Source organism: Misgurnus anguillicaudatus, chromosome 22 (assembly GCF_027580225.2).
Source record: "Misgurnus anguillicaudatus chromosome 22, ASM2758022v2, whole genome shotgun sequence".
NCBI classification, from domain to species: domain Eukaryota; kingdom Metazoa; phylum Chordata; class Actinopteri; order Cypriniformes; family Cobitidae; genus Misgurnus; species Misgurnus anguillicaudatus.
This window is the reverse complement of record NC_073358.2, coordinates 22,173,172-22,193,961: the sequence shown is the minus strand read 5'-3', so window position 1 is coordinate 22,193,961 and position 20,790 is coordinate 22,173,172. Positions and strand designations below refer to the sequence as shown.

General features: G+C 36.1%; 1 protein-coding gene across 1 annotated transcript; it reads left to right on the top strand.

The window, feature by feature from the left end:
• Positions 1-3,107: 3,107 nt before the first annotated feature.
• Positions 3,108-6,780, top strand: dmrt2a (doublesex and mab-3 related transcription factor 2a). The gene is made up of 4 exons (XM_055200104.2): positions 3,108-4,095; positions 4,221-4,570; positions 4,824-4,926; positions 5,413-6,780. Exons 2-4 carry the CDS (start codon positions 4,247-4,249, stop codon positions 6,489-6,491), a joined length of 1,506 nt encoding a protein of 501 aa, XP_055056079.2. The 5' UTR covers positions 3,108-4,095; positions 4,221-4,246; the 3' UTR covers positions 6,492-6,780.
• The last annotated feature ends 14,010 nt before the right edge of the window (positions 6,781-20,790 follow it).

Here is a 20,790-nt window from a genome sequence, read left to right as displayed (position 1 = left end):
GCAAATCGTATCTTTAGGGGGAAATTTGCTAACCTCCAGTCAGTTTGAAGTAGAAAAATGGGCTAACTCCGCCATCTAGTGGTGCTTCTTAATAATGGAAAATAATTTGTTTGGGACAATGTGACCCGCAGATTACACAACCTAAAATCATTTAGACCTACGTGACTTACAAACTTTTACCAGCATTTACAATGTTTTAATTATTTTACAAACGAATTTTACGATGAACACGACAATCAAAGTAAAATACGTCAAACAATCTTTTTGGATAAATTACATTGGTAACTCAAAATAAATAGTATTCAATTATTATTATTCAATTATAAATATTAAATGTTAAATAAAAACACATCTATCTTCTGCCATATTAGCATTCATGTTTCTGAATAAAAAACAATCAACTGGCAAACACGCACAAGGAAATATGCTGAGGCATCGAAATAAGAGTTGTGGTGGTATGTGCAGGGATCTCCCCACTATCAGAATATCAATAATGACTCAATACTGTCACCTTGTGATTGTACAGAAAATTTGAGAGATCTGCTTTATTTCTTGTGCCTCCCTGAGACATTTGATTTAAAATTGTGTCAACATGCGTTCATAGGCTTAAAATGCTGTTTATGCCTATAGGCTACTGAATATCCTACAGAAGGCCAAAGATATTTGAATTTAATTATTAGTAGTTACTGGTATCCATAATAATTGTATTAATAATAATAACAATATATGCTATTATTATTAATAACGAAAGCAACAATAAAAATAATAATAATTATTATTTTTATACAAAATATTATTATTATTATTATTATTATTATTATTATTATTATTTCAATATTTATTCGTATTATCATAATAGTAATAATAATATAAGGCTATAATTACAAAATGTATAATACTAATTAATTTTGTGAAACCCATGCCGATAATAATGGATATCTAATCTGTCCAGGAATGAATATCAACTTAATAACCTACCATTACTTCTAGTTGTGACTTGTTGCTTGTTTAGGGAACCCTATTTATGTTTCATAATGTTGATATAAGATCTTCGATGCTAAACCAGCGGTCGCTCGAGTCTGCAGGTGTTGCAGTTTAATTTAACACATCTGTTGACTTAACCGAGAGACAGCTTTTAATGCTGACATTTGAATTTGCGCCTCTAAGTCAACAAGGCCCTGCGTTTCCGTATACATCAACTGGACAGACAAATTATGACTGGTTAAGCATTCAGCAGGTTGCACGTGTTGTCGATCCATCAAGCGTCTTCAAATGCTAATTAACATAACAGGGATTCAGTGAACTCACAAATCCCGTGCCTTTACACTCCGATCAGGTTACAGAGTAGTGTGTAACATGTGACACACCCTGAACCAAACCAGACGCTCGGGTGTGATTGGTTTGTTACTGATCATCGGGTGTATATTATACAGTATATCCTCGCTTGAGTGCGTTTTGTCAATGTGTCAAGAGAATATACTTGACCTGCCTGCATTTACTCAACATGAATGCTGTATTAGCAATGGTCACAGAATAGATTTCTTTACAAACATAAACTAGTTAACCATGAAATGTAAACATAAAACAACAGGTCAAATTTTTAAAGATAAAAAAAATTCTATCATTTCTTTTTCCTTTTTTTTATTTGGGTAATATATCAACCCCTTTCACGTTTGTGTGCTTACGATATGGTAACTCTAAGTGCATAAAGAACCCATCTCAAAACAAAGAAGACACGCATCTTTTTCTCCGTTTGGCATTGTAATATGTGTTCAGAGGAAGGGAAGAGAGAAGATGAAAGCATTCCACGTGGGGAAATTGCACCCTGGGTAGCAGTTGGGTTTGCTGGCCGTAACCTTGCTAATAAATTAAGATGGAAGAAGGGCGAATGGCAAAGCTGCACCTGCACGGCAAACATCTTCACCACATGTGAGTGAAAGAGGCAAAGGGACAAGACCAGACAGAAACACAATTAACCGAAATCAATCATATATTGTGCGGTCATTGAAAATGTGTTGCTACTGTAAATCAAATGAGGTTATTTAAGGTGATTATAAAGTTTAGCTGTATTTATAGACTGTTTAGTATTTACACTTGATTTGAAGTAATGTTTGACTTCTAATCGTATAGGTGAAATAGACGAGCTATTTTATGTAGGCCTATTTTTTGTCTATACCTATATTTTAATAATTAGTTATTGTAATAATTTACTATAACAATAATACAATTATAACAATTAATATTATTGTTTTTTTAGAGGCAAATAGTGGCAAAAAGAGGATTAAAGGCCTAACAGTTTTTTTTTACTTAATATGCTTTCTAAATCTAACTTAATTCATGTTTATTATCGATAATATTTTAATGATACATATAAAGTAACAAATGATGTAACCACGCATTTCCACATGTATGCAGGTCAGAAGCATCTCCGTACAAAATATTTAGGGTGCCTAAAAAAGTGAAAACTACATCGTTTTGCTTTTTTCTAAAACAAACCTTTTCTCCCACGTCCCGCATATGTTGCTGTCTGTAGAGCAAAGCCCATGATGAACAGTAGCTGTGACATTCTTCAGTGTCAGTTGATTTCACTTTGTTTTGAGAAACATCACACATGGTAGGTCGATCGGGACAAAGAGAATTGTGTTTTGTGTAGCCTTCCCGCATGCTTAGTCAATGTTTTAAGTATCGCTTGTTGTGTCAACTGTCATATCACGCTCAATCTATAGCCAAAAACAGTCTGCAAATGAATCCATCACCGTATGGCTGTGCATTTGTCAACGGCAACTAAAATAAAAAGAAATGAATTGCTGTAACAAGAGATGTATTGTCTTGTTAACAGCTAAACTAATTTGTCAGATAACTGGGTGTACATAATAAATATATATATTTTTTTTAATTCTCCCAATTAACTTCCAAAATTATAATTCATATTATCATTTATTTAATACAGCACGTATGTGTAGAAATAATTACTAATAAAAACGTAATAGAACGAAACTTTTTTAAAAAGCCCATTTTTTTAATTTGACCATTTTAAATCTTTTTTATCCATACGAAAATGGATATTTACAAAACATAAATATAATAATTGATATTTAAACGCATTAATGATGGTATATGTTAAACCAAACAAACAACAACAAAAAAACACCTGTAAGGCGACGCTGTTAGGCGCATTTGAATAAAAATGAAAATCCATCGCCATTTTTGCATTCACCAGCTGTAATTTGAATATTTTCAATTAGTGGTTACTTTAGCCACTGCAAGCACATTAACGAAAAATTACAACGTAACTTGCAAATAGGACCTTGTCTTGTAAAAAAATAAACTGTTTTGTTATGTTTACAAATCAAGAAAATCGAACTATAGCCTATTGAGAGTAGCCTGCACTAAATACTAAATATGCAGAGGCGTTGATTATTTTCATGTCAAATGCTCACTTTGTTTATCCTTTCTGTTGAATTAAAATATATCACAACATCACTTAAATGCTATTTTAGAATCGAAGACTTGTTTGTGGTTTTGAAGTTTGTATTGCACAGTTATTAACAATGAATAGTAATACATTCAGTACGAAGAAGTAACACGAGGGCTAATCGTAGGCTATTAAACGACCGAGCCCCCACTGTTCACATGGATTAATTGATAGTTTCCTAGAAATGTTTTTATTTGTAACTTCATCCCATTAAGAACTTACTTCAGAGAAGGATTCTGTTCCGGCCAATGGGACAACTCTATTCGCAGCGAGCCAATCAGGACATGCTGTCAACGCTGCGTCCTGATTGGCTCCTGGTGAATAGCGCCGTCCCATTGGCTGTTGCAGATGTGCCTGCGCGTATCTTACTGGGGGTGTGCGGGGTTGAAAGGCTGAGAAGCGCTCATCACATCGCAGTGTGACAGATCTGTAGATGTCTTTCAGTGATGTTCATGGCGTGCTTTGAATTTCCCGCACAATAAATGTGGCAGTTTTTGAACTCTGGAGCAGTGGGTTTTAAATCTCTTCAGCAGAGCTCTGGAACAGGAGAAAATTGACGTTTTGGGCTTATAAAGAGCGTTTGATTTCCATTCATCCTTTATTTGGTGTCTTTTATCACGGTAAGTTTGTTTTAACACGTGAATGCTTTAAAAACAAACTGCTTACCATAACAATATCTTCACTATGTGATTAATCTCATTAATAAACTTAAGCATTAATCAGGCCTGTGTTTTCTTCCGGACAGTATTTGTTTTTAGCGCATAATACAGAATGACGGAGTTTGAGATCGACGTAGAGGGCCTGGAAACAGAGAGCGACGATCAGGCGACGTTTACGGGCACAGGAGAGGACGACGCGGGCACCAAAGACGATGACAAACCCAGCGGCTTAAACCTCACATCTGGAGACCAGCGCAAACTGAGCCGCACACCGAAGTGCGCGCGGTGTCGTAACCATGGCGTGGTGTCTTGTCTGAAGGGCCACAAGCGCTTCTGCCGCTGGAGAGACTGTCAGTGCGCTAACTGCCTGCTGGTCGTGGAGAGACAGCGCGTTATGGCTGCGCAAGTCGCCCTGCGAAGACAACAAGCGACAGAGGTCAGTAGGCTACACCTAATTACTTAAGAAAATTACAGTTAGGCATTGGCATTGTAGGAATTGCAGTTTTTAGTGGTAGGCTATTACAAAATTTAAATGCTAATCCTTCTGAAAATGCTAACCACAAATTTGGATATAGTAGTGAATAATAATTACATAATAGGTCTACTGTTATTGTTGGCAAGCTAATAATGAACATAGGCACATGAATTACCTGGAGAAGTGTTTATACAATTGTGTTATACAATTTTAGGACAAGAAGGGGATATCTGGAAAGCAAATACCGGTGGAAAGACGAGCTATCTATCAAAGACACATCCGTCCATCCACTATGCTGGCTAAAAGTATTTTAGAAGGTGAGTTAAAACACACAAATATAGAGGTCATCCTCACTTCTCACTTAGATTTCTTTGATCTGGCCATTCACAACTCTTTTTTTCCTCTTTTCAAAACTAATTTGACCTCTTTTTCCCCCTCCTCTCTCAGCTTTTCTTGGACTTCTGTTCTTTTCAAATTAATTCTCTTGGTTCCTCTCTCTGGATATTTTCACAGAGTAAGCCTATCTATATTACAGCATGTTTGTACTATTAAAAAGCTAAATAATGCTAGAAGAAAAATAATAATAATTGTGCATGACATTGATGCTCAAGGTATCTGGACATGTGCACAGTGCACTGTAAAGAAAGATGTGGTTGGACAATCAAAATTATGATTTAATTTTTAAATCTTGCAGTTAACCATTATATACAAAGTAATGGCAAAAAGGCCATTTGTGTTATTATGCGTGCTATAAATGCTGTTTCTGAATCATTCATCTGACCAACTACTTTGTTCTCTCTCAGGATATCGTCCAGTGCAGACCGATCCATTTCTGTGTGCCAATCCTGCTCTGCCCCCTCCTCTAAGTGACCGCATGAGGAAGAGACGAGCCTTTGCTGACAAGGAGCTGGAGACCATAATGCTGGAACGAGAATATAAAGAACGGGAACTTCTCGAGTCCAGCCAGTCGTCCTCCGCTTCACTCTTCATGCCTGGCAGCATGGTCCACGCCGCTGAGTATAATTCCTACAAGACAGCCTTCTCATCCTCCTCTGGCCCTTCTGCGGTTGAACCCAATCCCAAGGATCTTTGCAACTTCCTGCCTGGCTGTCTGGACCTCTCCCTGCAGTACGCCGCCTCAGGCGGGGCGGCCGCGAACGTGGAGCTCATCTCCTCCAACGTGAGCGTAGCCACCACCTATCGGCAATACCCACTCTCACCTCGCTTTGTGATGTGGCCACGGGGCAGCAGCAACATTAGCGATGCCCTGTTATACCAGCAGTGTCTCCTTAATGCCACGGCCGTCCAGAACATGAAACCTGGAGCTGTTTGGGACCCAAAGATGATGACTTCCACCGAGAGCCATCCGCCGGAGCAGGAAGGTGCAGCATCCAGGGTCGAGGGATCTCGAGTGGCTCCAGAGCCATGTGATCTCCAGACGGGGGAGGCTCAGACTGGACTTGGCCAGAACGGAAGTGCCCGTTCTGCCTTCTCTCCTCTTAAGAGAGCGTACGGACAAGCTTTTTCGAATGTACCTCCGCATCCAGGAAGCCACGAGCATGTACTCAACAACAAAGACAATGGCAAGCATACGTTGTCCACGAAGCTCAACTCTTTTCATTCACTCATACAACAGAAATTAAATGAAAAAAATCAAGAAGTGAATGGGCCGTACTGTAAGGAACTGCTGGAGGAAGCGGCCAAAAAGTTTAGAGAGGGAACAGCCAAAGACACAGTCAGATTCAGAAACTCGGAGAGGGCGGTAAAGGACTTTGTAGTGAAGCCACGGAGCACCAAAGTTTCCACAGGAGAGTCTCTGTCATTCTCAGTGGAGGCCATATTAAAAAGACCTTCGCTTTCATTGAATCGGACATCCCAGTAAGACTTAAGCATACAAATCTCAGATGTACATGCCAACTTGAGTACTGATTGTATATTTATTTACATACTTTATTTGATAAAGAATAGTGATCAGCAATTTGGAGGCAAAAAACACGTTTTAATCTAAGCAGCAAAATTTGCTGCTCTTTTGACACTTCTGTATATTTAAAAATGTACATATATTAGACGTGCATGTTGTGCATTATCATACATCATAATGTATAGAGTATTTAAATGTAAATGCTAATTTTTTAAAGGTGACAATAAAATGATTTTTTAAATAAAATAACATTTGTAAATGTGATATTTTAAATCAGAATAATTGTGTTGTTTAAGCAGAATTTGAATCAGTAATAAAGATAATAATCTATAACTTAAAATTATTGGTGGACGATTGTAATAGAATAGGAGATTAAAGAAATTTAAAATATTTATTGACTTAAAATGAGCACATTTTTTGTTATAAATGTAAAAATGTTTTAGAAAGCGATATATATGTATATATATATATATATATATATATATATATATATATATATATATATATATATATATATATATATATATATATATATATATATATATATATATATTATTTATCTGAACAGTCAATTAAGAAATTTGCAACTAAACTGCGAATAGATTGATGTAATTCCAATTCAAATTGTAATCTTGGCAAAAGATGGCAATTAGCCTTTGTGTACATGAGCCATACAGAGCTGCCAAAAAGCAATTTACATTGACCTTATGTTTAAAGGGTAACTGATCTACAGAGAAAAAGTATTTTAATTTTCCTTCCTCTTTATGAATGATGCACAAGACATTATTACATGTACAGTAGATGTCTTACATATACACATTTTATTAATGGAAACATGAGAAGGCCTTAAATTGTGTAAGCAACTGAAAAATTTGGGCTGGGCTGCATATAAATGTAACAATTACATAGACGACAGGTTCAGAGAAAAAATATAGAAATGATAAGGGTTGAAGAGCAAAATAAATAATTTTTTAATTATTACAACAAATGCATGAATTTCTCTGGATTCTCTGATTTAAAATACATTTTAGTTAGTCAATTATTTTAGTTTAAACAGCAAAGTCTGATTATAATATTTAAATGCTTATAAATCTGATTTATTAAATATGACTTTTAGACCCATCGTACAGTTTGTTGGTTGAGATGGAATAATTTCTGGCTTCAGATACAACAAGCAGAAGTCTCATAGGAAAGAGCTCGGCACGATATCTCTTTAAATGACTGAGAAGCTTGCATGATATTGTAGATTCACTACAGCTGTTCTGCTAGTCAAATTCTGCTTTCTTAGGGAGAATGTAGATCTACTACCCTAAAACAACATCATGCAAGGCCGTGTCCAATGTTTAAAGAAACCATCACATCATTCTCGCTGGGAGGTTGTTCTGTGCTCTTTATACCTGTATAAATATATCTCTTCTTTTATTTACTGTAAACACTTCAATACATTCAGGCCCGTAAAGGTTCACGAAGTAGTCAGCCGTTGTGTTAACAGTAGGACACTGAATCTGCTGATGTCGCCAAAACTGATGAGTCCTATTCCCAAAGTGTCAGATTTAGCACATTAGCACTAAACTATCAGTACTATCAGTAACATTGTCAACATGTTCATCCAGTTTCTTTAACTAGACCCTTATGTCAGTCAAAATCAACATGTGTGCCTTCAAACAATGTAACACTAAAGCAAAGCATGGACGATCAACTATTACATCAATACTTTAATACCATTAAAAACAAAACAAAAAAGAAGTTTGAATCATTCCTTGCCATTGCACTCCTGTCTGGTGATGCGTGCGGTGGAGATGATAAGATAAATAAAGTCCGATTTCAATAACGGACAAAAACATCAGCCGATGCAAAGAAATCAAACCCAGAAGAAAAAACACTTAAAAACAACAACGTGCTTTTGTTAGTTTGCATTGCTGCACAGTTTACACCCCAAACATTTGTCTGGCCAAAGTGAGGACAACTCAAATGGGTCAGACCACTTCGTTGTTCCAACTCGCACCTTCTTTTTCCCGCTTCCACTCGTTCCTCCCCAGGTGCAGAGCAAACCCCATCTTTAATCTGTTGACTTTGTCGCCTGACTTACACAGTACACTGGCCAAGACCGATGCTAGACACCGCACATTTAGCGCCTATTAAGCCGAAGAGTATGTGAACCCTAACCTAGAGCAGTGGGATTATTTTGACTTGTGAAATAAATGGCGTGCTGTAAATTTAGCATTGGCATTCACCAATGCATGAACAAAGGGGTAGGATCCCAATTTGTTACCCTCAGTTCTTGGACTGCGTATGGGCGTTCAGTACCAGCAGCTTTTGTGTTGAGGCCAGCATCTGAATTCCTGCAAGCCAACTTGTAATATAATAAGAAAAGTGTAGCATAGACATTTTTGTCAAATTTGCAGCGCTTAATTACCATGTTTGCTAAGCTGACAGATGCAGTCGATGCGGGGCAAACGGGTGTGTGTCTGGTCACACACACACACACACACACACACACACACACACACACGCGCGCGCACACACACACACACATGACCATCATCCTATGTGTTTCCATGGTGGAACCCTGTCAGGCAGGTTTCTATCATTAACACCTGTGGGATGTTTTTTTTTTCTTTTCTTTTCTTTTCACAGACCCACACATGTGCGAAGGGTTTTCAAACAGTCTTTCTTTTACAACAGCCACTGTATTCTTTCCTAAGGAGACAACAGCTGAGTATATCAAGAGTGTGTTCCCTAAACAAACAATGGTGAAAATCCCCTCCCCTTTTCATGACAGGTTCATAAAGTAATCAGTCGAAGTGACAAGCTGTGCGTATGTGTGTGTGTGAACCGGAGAGTGCTTGAAACATGAAACGGAGTACAAATGAATATCATTTTCAGATGCTAATATCGAAGCCAAGCTATTGTGCCATTGTGGTTATTTATTCAAGGGGATTGTTTACATATATATCAAAACAAAAGTACGATCCCGACCTCATGGCTGCGCTTCTGATGTTTTCGTTGTATTTCGTTCGCAACATTTCCAAGACATTCAAGTAGATAAGCAAATCGGCCCAAGTTCCATGCAAATGTGTGTAAATTGAAATGTTTGTAAAGCACGGCCTACAACAACATTTCGTCCTGATCCATCTCGCTCGGGTTTTGCGCGTATGCTCACCACATGTTTTTGTATTGCTCGTTCAACAGTTATCGTTGAGGGACATATTTTGTGATTTTAACGTGAAGTGTTTTGTGTGTACAAGAGCAGAAAACTATCTCCTGTGACCAGCAATGCATAGTCTTTATTTGCTATTCTGAAAGGAACATGAAAATTGTATGGAAATTTTGAGAGAAAAAAATCAGATTTTACTGCAAAAGTCATTTTCGAAGATCTTTGCTTAGGCTCATTTACAGTGAACTAAAGAGAGCCAAACAATGTTGGCAGGGACCAACACTGTTCATCTGAAATCAACTTTACTCAGTTCTTCATATGATAGTGAGCTTTCTAGGTCAATATTTCCTTATTCTGTATTCCATTATGTACTGGACAAATAAATATTTACAATAATAAAACCAGGGTGGGTGATTGTCCTATTAATTTGACCTAAATTAAATTTAAGGTCTGTGAGTGATGGTCTGTACAATAGTTTGCCTTATTTTAGTATTGATAATTTCTACACTATAAAAATTGAAAAAGTTGGCTCAACTTAAAAAGTTACTTCAATTGGTAACTCCTAAAATATGTAAATTTATTAAAAGTTTACTTATATTTTTAGGTATTATCAATTAACGTATTTTTTAAAGTTAATCCAACTTTTCACTTTTTACAATGTATAGTTTATTCACATAGTTTCGTGATATAGTCACGTATTTTTTTTATTCTTTTTTCATGCTATTATCACAAATTTTCGCGTTTTTTCATGATCGTATAACAAATTCCTGTTTTCGTGTGATTATTAGGTATTGGTTACTCAACTGCTTTTCCTATTTTTAAACCATTGTCGCTTCGGTTTAGGGTTAGATTTGGTGCTTGCATTAGAATGTCACTTTATATATTGGTTTATACTATTTTTTCTGATTTATTTTTTATATGTCGCCTGGCGTTAGGGTTAGAGTTGAGTTTGGTTAGGGATGTCATTTTATGTAAATCTAACCCTAAACCGAAGCGACAATGGTTTAAAAATAGAAAAAAGCAATTGAGTAACCAATACGTGATAATCACACAAAAACAGGAATTCGTTATACGATTACGAAAAAACGCGTGATAATAGCACGAAAAAAGAATAAGAAAAATATGTGACTATATAACGAAACTTCGTGAGACTGATTCACACTACACTGTAAAATGTGAAAAGTTGAATAGTTTTTTTTTTATTACTTCAATTGGTAACACTTTACTTTTATTAACTTATATTTTTAAGTGAAAATAGTAAAAAAAAGTAGATGTTATCAGTTGAAGTAATTTTATAAGTGGATCCAATTTTTCATTTTTTACTGTTGTTTTTCAATATGTTTTTAATATTTTAAGTTAAACAGGCTCAAAGCCCATTTCATTCATATTAAATTAACCAATAGCATCTACTCTTATAAAGACGTCTAAGCATGGATTTAAAGCGTATAAATGTAAAATTTATTTTCACATATTGCATGAAATGTCAAGCAATTATCATGAAAAATGATTTTTATGACTTGACCGTCCTAACATTCAATGAGGAAGCATTAACAGTCCCATTAAAAAGCTATTAAGTACAAGGGCCTCGGCTCTCATGGGGGTTTCAGTAGCTTTTCTAAAGAAGTTATCACCCATTCACTGGAGTCTAATGACAAAACACGGCTCTGTTTTCCCAGAGAGACGCTCCATTACACGTTGTTGGCTTCCCATCGGTGTCCACAAACCCTCAGCTTGGGGTTAAGAACCGGGCCCCTGAGGCTACTTGACATCTGCCCTGGCTGTGGCTCTCTGATTCCTCTTCTCTCTGCATTCTTGGGGTACTGCCTGCTGGGAGAGAGGTCCCGCTTTGCTCACGCAAGCAGGCCAAACAAAGTCTTGCTGAAAGATCAGGCGAAGGGGAAGGGATTACATGTCAGGTTAAGAGTGGGTGAGGAGTAAACATGGAAGCCCCTGATTAGTATGTGAAGAGGCTCTGAGGGATGGAATGTACACAGGGGACTAAGTTTGGGGTGTTTTCCCTTGGGGGTTATTGTTCAGAGGCAACAAGCAATGAAATAGGGGCATGAAACATCATCGTCCAAAAATGGACAACATATCTATATGAGTCTAGATTTTTTGCTCCAAAATGATAGTTTTTAAGTTTATATTTAGTTACTGGGACTCTGGTTTTAGGAGACTAAGTATATATTTTTAATAAACACGGCTATGATCTTCTGTGTGTAAATTCTGTGTTTGGGTGTTTTTCTAGAATCTAGAATCTGAGCAATTCAAGCCTCAATTTAATTTGAACTAAAGCACACTTCCCACACTACTGAGTAGGAACCATTCTCTCATGTTCTTGTGTTCGGAAACAACTACAATCGACAGGGTGCAGAGGTCTTGAGGCGTTCTTTTCAAACTTAAACTTTCCCTTGCAAGCCAAGCCTGCTTGTCTGACGCATGGGTAAACAGACCAACAACATTACAGATGGTAAGTATGCATCCTGCATAAAGTGACTCCTTAATACAGACAAAAACTACACTATAAAAAGATACACATGCAGACAAACTCTGCAAAATGCTCTTTGATATAGAAATAAAAGAAGCAAATACTGACACATGCTATTCATTTGATTAATCACAGTAATTTATTTTATACACTTTATACAAATTTACTTATATACCACAATTCGTACATATTGAATTCATATGAATTAGTATGAAGTTAATCGTGGAAAAACGTAGGATATCATAAAAAACAATAACGAAACCTGACCCCTAACCCCAATGTCACAGGGGTCAAGGCAAATAGTACAAATATTAATCTAGTCGTACAAATTAATATGAATTAGCCACCTTATATATATATATATATATATATATATATATATATATATATATATATATATATATATATATATATATATATATATATATATATAAAGATTAATTGCGACTTAATTATGTTGTATATATAAAGACACACACATGCATGTATGTATTTAAGAAACATTTATATATATATATTTTTATATATATGACATTTATATATATATATGTGTGTGTTTATATATACATAATAATTACACACAATACACACGCAAATATATTATGCAAACACAAACTTTTATTTTGTATAAATAAAATAAATAAATTAGGCCACAATGGCAGAATTAGATGTCTTGTTTTTGCATGCTATAGTGATCATATATAATTGGTTCTCAGTCTTTTTGATAGAATACATTCAGAAAATACAGGAAATGTGTATATAGTATTAAAAACTGTATAAAAATGTTAACTGATGTGTCAAGTGTTTAGGGTAAACTCCCCTTGCACTTGAGCAATAGCAGGCAACTGCAGGATCTCTTAAACCTAAATAAAATGAAATCCTAATAAAGAAATTTGTCGTTTTACTTCATTCAGCTCAAAAACGCTCAAGATGTGTTTAGTGCCAAGAGAGGTCACACTTAAACACCAACGATGCCTAAAGAAGACATTTGGTCCTGCAAATGTAATTCTTAATAAATCTTAATAAAATAGATTGAAAAAAATTAAATAAATAATAATAAAAATATATAATATTTGAATTGCAAATCATTTTCATTAAATCATGCAAATCATTTTGATTAAATTAAACATAATAAATTGGACCAGCACAAAATACCTCCATCCTGAGATATTTTGATGAATCTGCTGTTTGTTTCAGTTTTAGGCTTTGTATTTTTGGGCTTGTCTATTGGACAGTAAAATAAAGAAGAGTGGATTTCGTAATTCTCCTTTCTGTAAGTTTATTGTGCTCCAAACCACTTTCACTTGACCATTTCTGGCCTCGCTAACACATGTACACAGCAGTGTCAGTGTGGGTAGCCAGATTGTAGTTGGCTCTTGCCACAGTAGCAGGATATCCAATGCAGTGCTGACAGAAGAGTGTTTTTACTGGAAAGTCGGTGAATGACTCCCTTTGTGTAATAATATTTACAGGGCTAAACATTTTGAAAGAAAGAGGCATAATCAAATTTTGACAAGCCACCAGAGTAGGTTCCTCATTCAAAGCTTGACAAAGAAACCTGTTTGGATACAGTCCACAAACTTTTCTTAACCTTGCTAAAGGGTGAAGACTGAGTCGTTGCTACTCTGAGACTTAGACTGTATTTAGTCAACAATATGTGTGCTAATCTCTATGTTGCCATGTAAACACAGATTGTTTCCTGCACAGTGTTGTGCAATAAAACTGGTTTATATCTTTGATCCGCTCGCCTGTCGGCACAATAGGGACATGACGTCCAAATACCGGCACGCAGGAGATCAGCAGTGACGATCCAAACATCTGTAGGACATTTGATTAGACACAACAGACGCAGACTGACCACTACACCACTTTTTCAGTTTTTTTGCCACAATCAGCATGGACTGACCACTAAAAACGCTGATTTGAATTCATTTGAATAACTCATTATCGCTAATGTGGTCTGGCCTCCTATTATGGATGAAAGTGAAACAGGAAAGGCTGTTGTAGAGGGCTGAAGTCATCTTTAAACTTTGGCCTACTAAAACAATATATTGTAATTGTGAAATGAATCAATTATTTGCTGGAATGTTCATGTAAACATTAATACTTACTTATTATATTTATTGGCTATTAATTTTGGTTTTTCACCTACTCGGTTCAAATGATCTGTAGCAATGATAAATGGGTAATCAGCTCCAAACCAGATCTTTTGGTTAACATGGCTTGTTAGTAAAGACGTTTAACAGCACATCTAACACATATATACTTTGGCTGTTTTTTGTTTTGTTTTACAAATTACGTATTAGCGTTGTGTCTCTGAACTAAGTTGTTTACTACTTTTATAACTATAATATAATAACTATCCACTGATTTAACAATCCATTGAAAAAAGCTATGAACAGCAGCTAGGCTATTTTTTTCTCTATGTGCTTTTCTGTTCTTTCCTCGTGATGCTAATGCAAATAAATGTGAATTGAATGATGTTGTATCCTAAAGTAGAAGCTGGTATTGAATAAGACCAGTGTTGGGCAAGTTACTCAAAAAAGTAATTATACTTAGTGGTTATTAAGTTTAAGTATAAGAGTATAAGAATTGGGTATTAAGGATGTAGAATAAGGTTTTGCAGAATCAGGCATTAATATGTGCTTTTTAAGTACTAATAAACCAACCCAGTATCACAAAATTACTTACCTTGGGTCACGAAAATTTTGAGTGTTTTCCGTGACACTGACACGCTTTTCCGCCTTTTTGCATGAACATGTCACGCATTTCTTTTTACATGTCACTGTCACATATTTGTTATTCAACTTTTCTGTCCTGTTTTCTTACCATTGTCACTTCGGTTTAGGGTTAGATTTACATAAAATGACATCCTTACCCAAACCCAACTCTAACTCTAATGCCAGAAGACAATGGTTTAAAAATCATAAAATATAAAAAAATAAATCATGAACAAAAGGTATAAACCAATACTTAAAGTGACTTCCTAACGCAAACACCACATCTAACCCTAAACCGAAGAGTCAATGTCAAAAATAGGACAAAACAGTTGAATAACAAATACGTGACAGTGACACGTAAACAGAAATACGTGACATGTTCACGCAAAAAGGCGTAAAAGCGTGTCAGTTTCACGGAAAAGACTCACAAATTTACATGACTATAGGTACATAATTTCATGATACAGGGTTGTAATAAACAGCCAATATCTCAGTAATATTAATGCTAATAACCTACTAGTTAATAGTGAGAACTGGAAACTACACTAGAGTGTTACCATTATTCTTATTAACTCACCAAAGTATTTAAAGTGAAAAGGATATTTAACCTTATACTTTAAATTGTGATGTTAAATCCAGTGTTGTATTATAATTGATCTACAGTCCATAAACAAATATTTAGTTTAAAGGTCACGTTCTTCCTGATACAATTTTTTAAACCCTAGTTAGTGTGTAATGTTGCTATAATAGCATAAATAATACCTGTAAAATGATAAAGCTCAAAGTTAACTGCCAGGCGATATATTTTCTTCAATAGAATTCCTCTTTAAAAGCCTACAACGAACGGCCGGTTTGGACTACAGCCCTCTATTTCCTGCTTTAATGACGTCAGTAAAACAGTCCGTTGACTAAACTCCGCCCACAGGAATACGTCAGTCACCAGCTTTGGCTCAAACGGCTCTGCTAAGCTAACCTGCTATCGAATCACAGCACACTAAACAAACTACACAATCAGAACCCGATACGTATTTCTGAAGGAGGGACTTCACCTAACAAGGAAGACATCAGCCTGTTTTGAGGACAGTGAAAACAGCGCTATACAGATAAGTAAATTGTGTGAAAAATACCGTGTTTTTTGACACGTGAAACATGAACACATGTTATATTGCCCACTATAAACACAATCAAAGCTTCAAAATCACAGACAGAACGGGAGCTTTAATTACATTAGAAGTAACTTTAAAGGTGCAGTGTGTAAATTTTAGGGGCATCTAGTGGTGAGGTTGCAAATTGAAACCAACGGCTTAGTCCACTGCTCACCCCTCGCTTTTGAAACACATAGAGAAGCTACAGTAGCTGCCACCGGACAAACATGTCATCGTCAAAGATAACTTAGTAAAAAGAATGTGTCCGTTAAGAGCTTCTGTAGAAAAATGGCGGCACAAAATGGCGACTTCCATGTAAGGGGACCCTCGTGTATGTAGATAAAAAGGTCTCGTTCTAAGGTAATATACACATAACGGTTCATTGTAAAAAAGGTCTTTATACACCATTGATAATATAGTTTTGTATATTATTTTGCATTTCTGTCAAGAGATCCTTCTAAAAATTACACACTGCACCTTCAATTAAATTACTGAAAAAAATGTGTGTAAATCCCTTACTTTACTTTTTCAAGAAAACTGTAACTAACTACTTAGAACCTAGTTACACCCAACACTGTATAAGACATACTGGCCATCAAATTCCTCTGGGTTCCACCTGCTTCTTTTAAGATGAAATAGTGACAGTTAATATTCTGATTTGTGTGCTGTGTCTAATTCCTTTGCTGAAGGCAAAGACACTTAGGTGTGATGACCTGTCACATCACAGATACACAGGTTAAGATTTAAGACTTAGATCTGCCCTACAGAGAAAATAGTATACAGAGCAGCCTGTTACTAAACTGATCCATACCCTATCTGACAATGAGAAGGGAGCTGTGAACATCTCAGGTTTCTCCCTCTATCCAGGTGGCATTTCCTCCAGCATGATCTGTCATTAACCTCCTGCCACCACACAAAACAGACCATCATCCCTGCAATAGCAGTGTCTGTCGCAAAACATTTAAATGCAAAAACAAAATAAAAACGATGAAATATAATTAATTATTTTGAGAAATGTATACAAAATCACCAAATAGCAAGTTGTAGGTATTTTTGGCTGAATGGTTCTTTAAAAACTTTTCTGTTTTACAAATGTTCTTTATAGTGATTATAAAATGGTATGTAAGAAGTGGTTAGGTTGTTTTGAATGGTTCTTTGAGGAAGTGTACACACACATACACACTGTACATCTGACTCTTAAATTTCACAAGATGTGATGTCTTCTACACAGCAACATGAAAGACTTCAGTGGGAACTTGAGAGACAAAAAGGTGATGCCCCTGTTGTCAGTTTGGACGTTCAAGTGATCAGATATATCTCCTGAAACCTGTCTCCTAAAAGACACCTACTTTGAAGTATTCGAAGGAGATAATAACCATATTCTTGCTTTGAAAATGTTTGACCTCACAGATCATACAAATCCACATCATAATCATATTTTGGTAATGCAAACACATATCTTAGGATGAGTTTCTCTACAAGGCACTTTTAATAACAGCCTTTCTAATGTAAATATAATCTAATTATTCATTGTCTGTAGATATTATTTTTTCAAAGATTAGTTACAATAAAGTCAACTATTTAATTTAATTTAATTAAGTAAATTAATATGTTACATATAAACAAAACTGCACCCTAAAAAATTTGCTGTAATTTTGCAGCTGGTTGCCTGTAACTTACTGTAGAAGATAAAGTCAAAAAATGTTTCATGGTTATTTAACTTTGAACAAAATGTTGCCAGTAAATAACATAAATGTAAAATCTACAGTAAGTTACTGGCAGCTAGTTGCCAGTAGTAGCCATTAATACTGTAATTTATACAGACATTTTTTACAGTGTGTTAATATGAAAGAACAAAGAAATGTACACAGGTTTGTAACCACATAGAGTAAGTAAATGATGACAGAATTTTCATTTTTGGGTGAACTATCACTTTAAGGTTGGTTTTATTGTATAGCGAATCACAACTAATAAAAAATTGAGCCGTGTAAATAATTTTTAAAGCATGGCTATCATTTTTCACAAATGATTTGTATAAGGATAAACACTTTTCTTTTCTTGGTGGAAAAAATATTTTCACCATAATGGTCCTTACTGAAAGAAAGCATGTCAGGACCTTATCATTATTGATTTACAGAAGTGCAAATTTGTACCTAATACAGTAATGACTGATGTTACAAATTGGATAATACATATTTGTGTGTTTAAGTATATTGTAATTTATGAGTTAGTATATTTTTCTCTTCAGAAATCTATTAAGAGGTCCTTTGAAATGCCAGGGGCCCAACATGTGCGGTTCAGCTGCTGGCAGCAGCCAAATCCAGGACTTCCTTTTGCAGGAGAACTGCATACATTACAGTAACAAAATGAAAGATTTATATTCACTGTACCAAATATGACCCTATGAGGCAATGCTAAGAACTGTGATTATTAATCCCACACCAGTAGTTCCTGTGCTTCAAAAGTACACATTTCAGATGGTTGTTGCTAGAATCTGTATTTGCATCTGTTTTTAAGCATTTGATGTGGAAAAGTTGAGGGGTCCTAGACAGACGGACAGACAGACAGATGGATGGATAGATAGATGTAAGCTATAAGTGTAATATATATGTCCCTTCTGCTTGCTTGGGTAAAATTTGGAGTCACAGCAGACATGGGTGTAATTAGGAAAATAAGGGTGTGTTCAGGCTCTAAATCCACAAAAACTAATTTGATTCAAATGAACTTTTGTTGATGCCATTCCCAGTACATAAAGTCTAGCTTGACAACAAAATTCACAAGCAAATTAAATTCCAACCTTATGCACGGTAAGTCAAGGTGGAAAGTGAATGGATTATTCCAACTGATAAGAACACATACCGCGTAATAACAGACAGATACAGTAAGTACTGATTTAGCTCATTATCTCACTCAGATAATGGGTTTCAATTGCCAATAACTCTGTATATTCTTCTTATGGGCACAGAACAGGTCATCATGTACCATTTCCACCAAATTCACAGATATATTTACATAGGCACATACATTTGTTCTCACCCTCATTCTGGTTAATGAATTTAGATTAAACTAAATGAGGGAGTGCTTGATCACAGGCCCAAACCATCTCCATAGGGCTTTCTGTGTTTCGTCTGTGTCTGTTAAGCAACATTTCCTGCAGATACATTAATGCTTCTATACACCATAATGTTACTAGCTTTACAACCTGTGAAAAAGTTTTGGTGTGGTCCCTAATTCGTAAAAATACAGTCAGACAATGGTACCAGCCCTGATCCTTACTTTATTCTTAAACTTAATCCATATTGGGCCGGTTTCCCGGACAGTGTTTATTCTAGTCCCAGACTAAGGGCCAGATTTACTAAACAAAGCAAATTAGCGGGAGAGCGTAGTTCCAAAAAAAGCATGGATGGGAGTGGTAATATCTGCTGATTATTTACTAAAAAGGTGCAAATTAAATAACACAGACGCAACCGGTGATTTCCATAATGACCAATGCAATCTACTAAGAGCAGCGCAAATTACTTCAGGGTCGCAAATAAGCAGAGCTGATGAGGTGCGGGTGATCTACTAATACCTGATGCGCTTGAGTTTAGCACCACGGACATCCCAGTTAATGAAGCCACAGGACACTAAAAAGAACTGGAGAACTAGAGGTAGGACAAAAAAATGAAAGTTTACAAAAAGTTTTGAAACACCTGTGCTGCGTCCAAAACCGCCCACTTCCATACTATATAGTAGGCGAAAAGCAGTAGGCGAGGCGAGTAGTATGTCCGAATACACAGTATTAAAAAAAAAACAGTATGCAAAAAGTACCCGGATGACCTATTACATCCGGTAAGATTTTGCAGTGTGCATACGATGGACACTATCCCATGATGCCCCGGAAGAGGAATTAGCCGATGAAGAAGACGACGCGTCGGCTGTATTCGTGCTGGAATGACATGACGTGATGACGACGTATGTCACGTGATGTACCAACATGGCGGATGTAGTACTCATTCATACTACCAGGATTCATACTACACAGTACCTACTGTTTTAACGGTAGGTAAGTAGGTACTTCATCTCATTCAGTACCTACTGTACAGTATGCGGTTTTGGACACCCTGGTAGTGTGTGACTTCTCTTTTATTTCCTCAAGGAAATAAAAAATAACATGGCTTGGCAAACAGTATTTTGGAATAATATGTTCCAAATAAACTGTTACATGTCAAAAGAATCCTCTGGCTTGTATCACGCGCTCTCTGATCTCTCCTATCAGCAACAATTGCAGTCATTTTAAGCGCAAAATGATTTATGAAATGACATGCTTTTTCCTGCCTTAAATAATGTCGCAAATATCAGTATTATAACACACGCAAACATTAGTAAATTGCAATATTTAAATAATCTCCTCCCACAAATTTTGTGTCTGAAAGGGAAACTCCTAAACTACAATACAATAAGGTCAGCCGCAAAAATAACTACACCTTTTCAGCGCTAATGATCCAATCCGCGTCTTTAGTAAATCCCGACAGTGGTTATTTAACGACAAAATGATGGTTTGCGGTGTTATTAAATCTGGCCCTAAATGGGTATTGTTGCCTCACAACAAGAAGGTCTCCAGTTCGAGCCCCGGCTAGGGCAGGTGGCCTTTCTGTGTGGAGTTTGCATGTTTTCCCTGTGTCAGTGTGGGTTTACTCAGGGGTGGGTTTAATTGTTTCTCACTCAACCTGTGTATGAATAAAACTTGTGTATGGATTAACTGGTTCTT

Excerpts from the sequence above, each read along its gene's own strand:
- dmrt2a (XM_055200104.2), top strand. The coding sequence starts at position 4,247 with ATGACGGAGTTTGAGATCGACGTAGAGGGCCTGGAAACAGAGAGCGAC. Across the intron at positions 4,571-4,823 it reads GAAGACAACAAGCGACAGAG|GACAAGAAGGGGATATCTGG; the intron begins GTCAGTAGGCTA and ends ATACAATTTTAG. Across the intron at positions 4,927-5,412 it reads GGCTAAAAGTATTTTAGAAG|GATATCGTCCAGTGCAGACC; the intron begins GTGAGTTAAAAC and ends GTTCTCTCTCAG.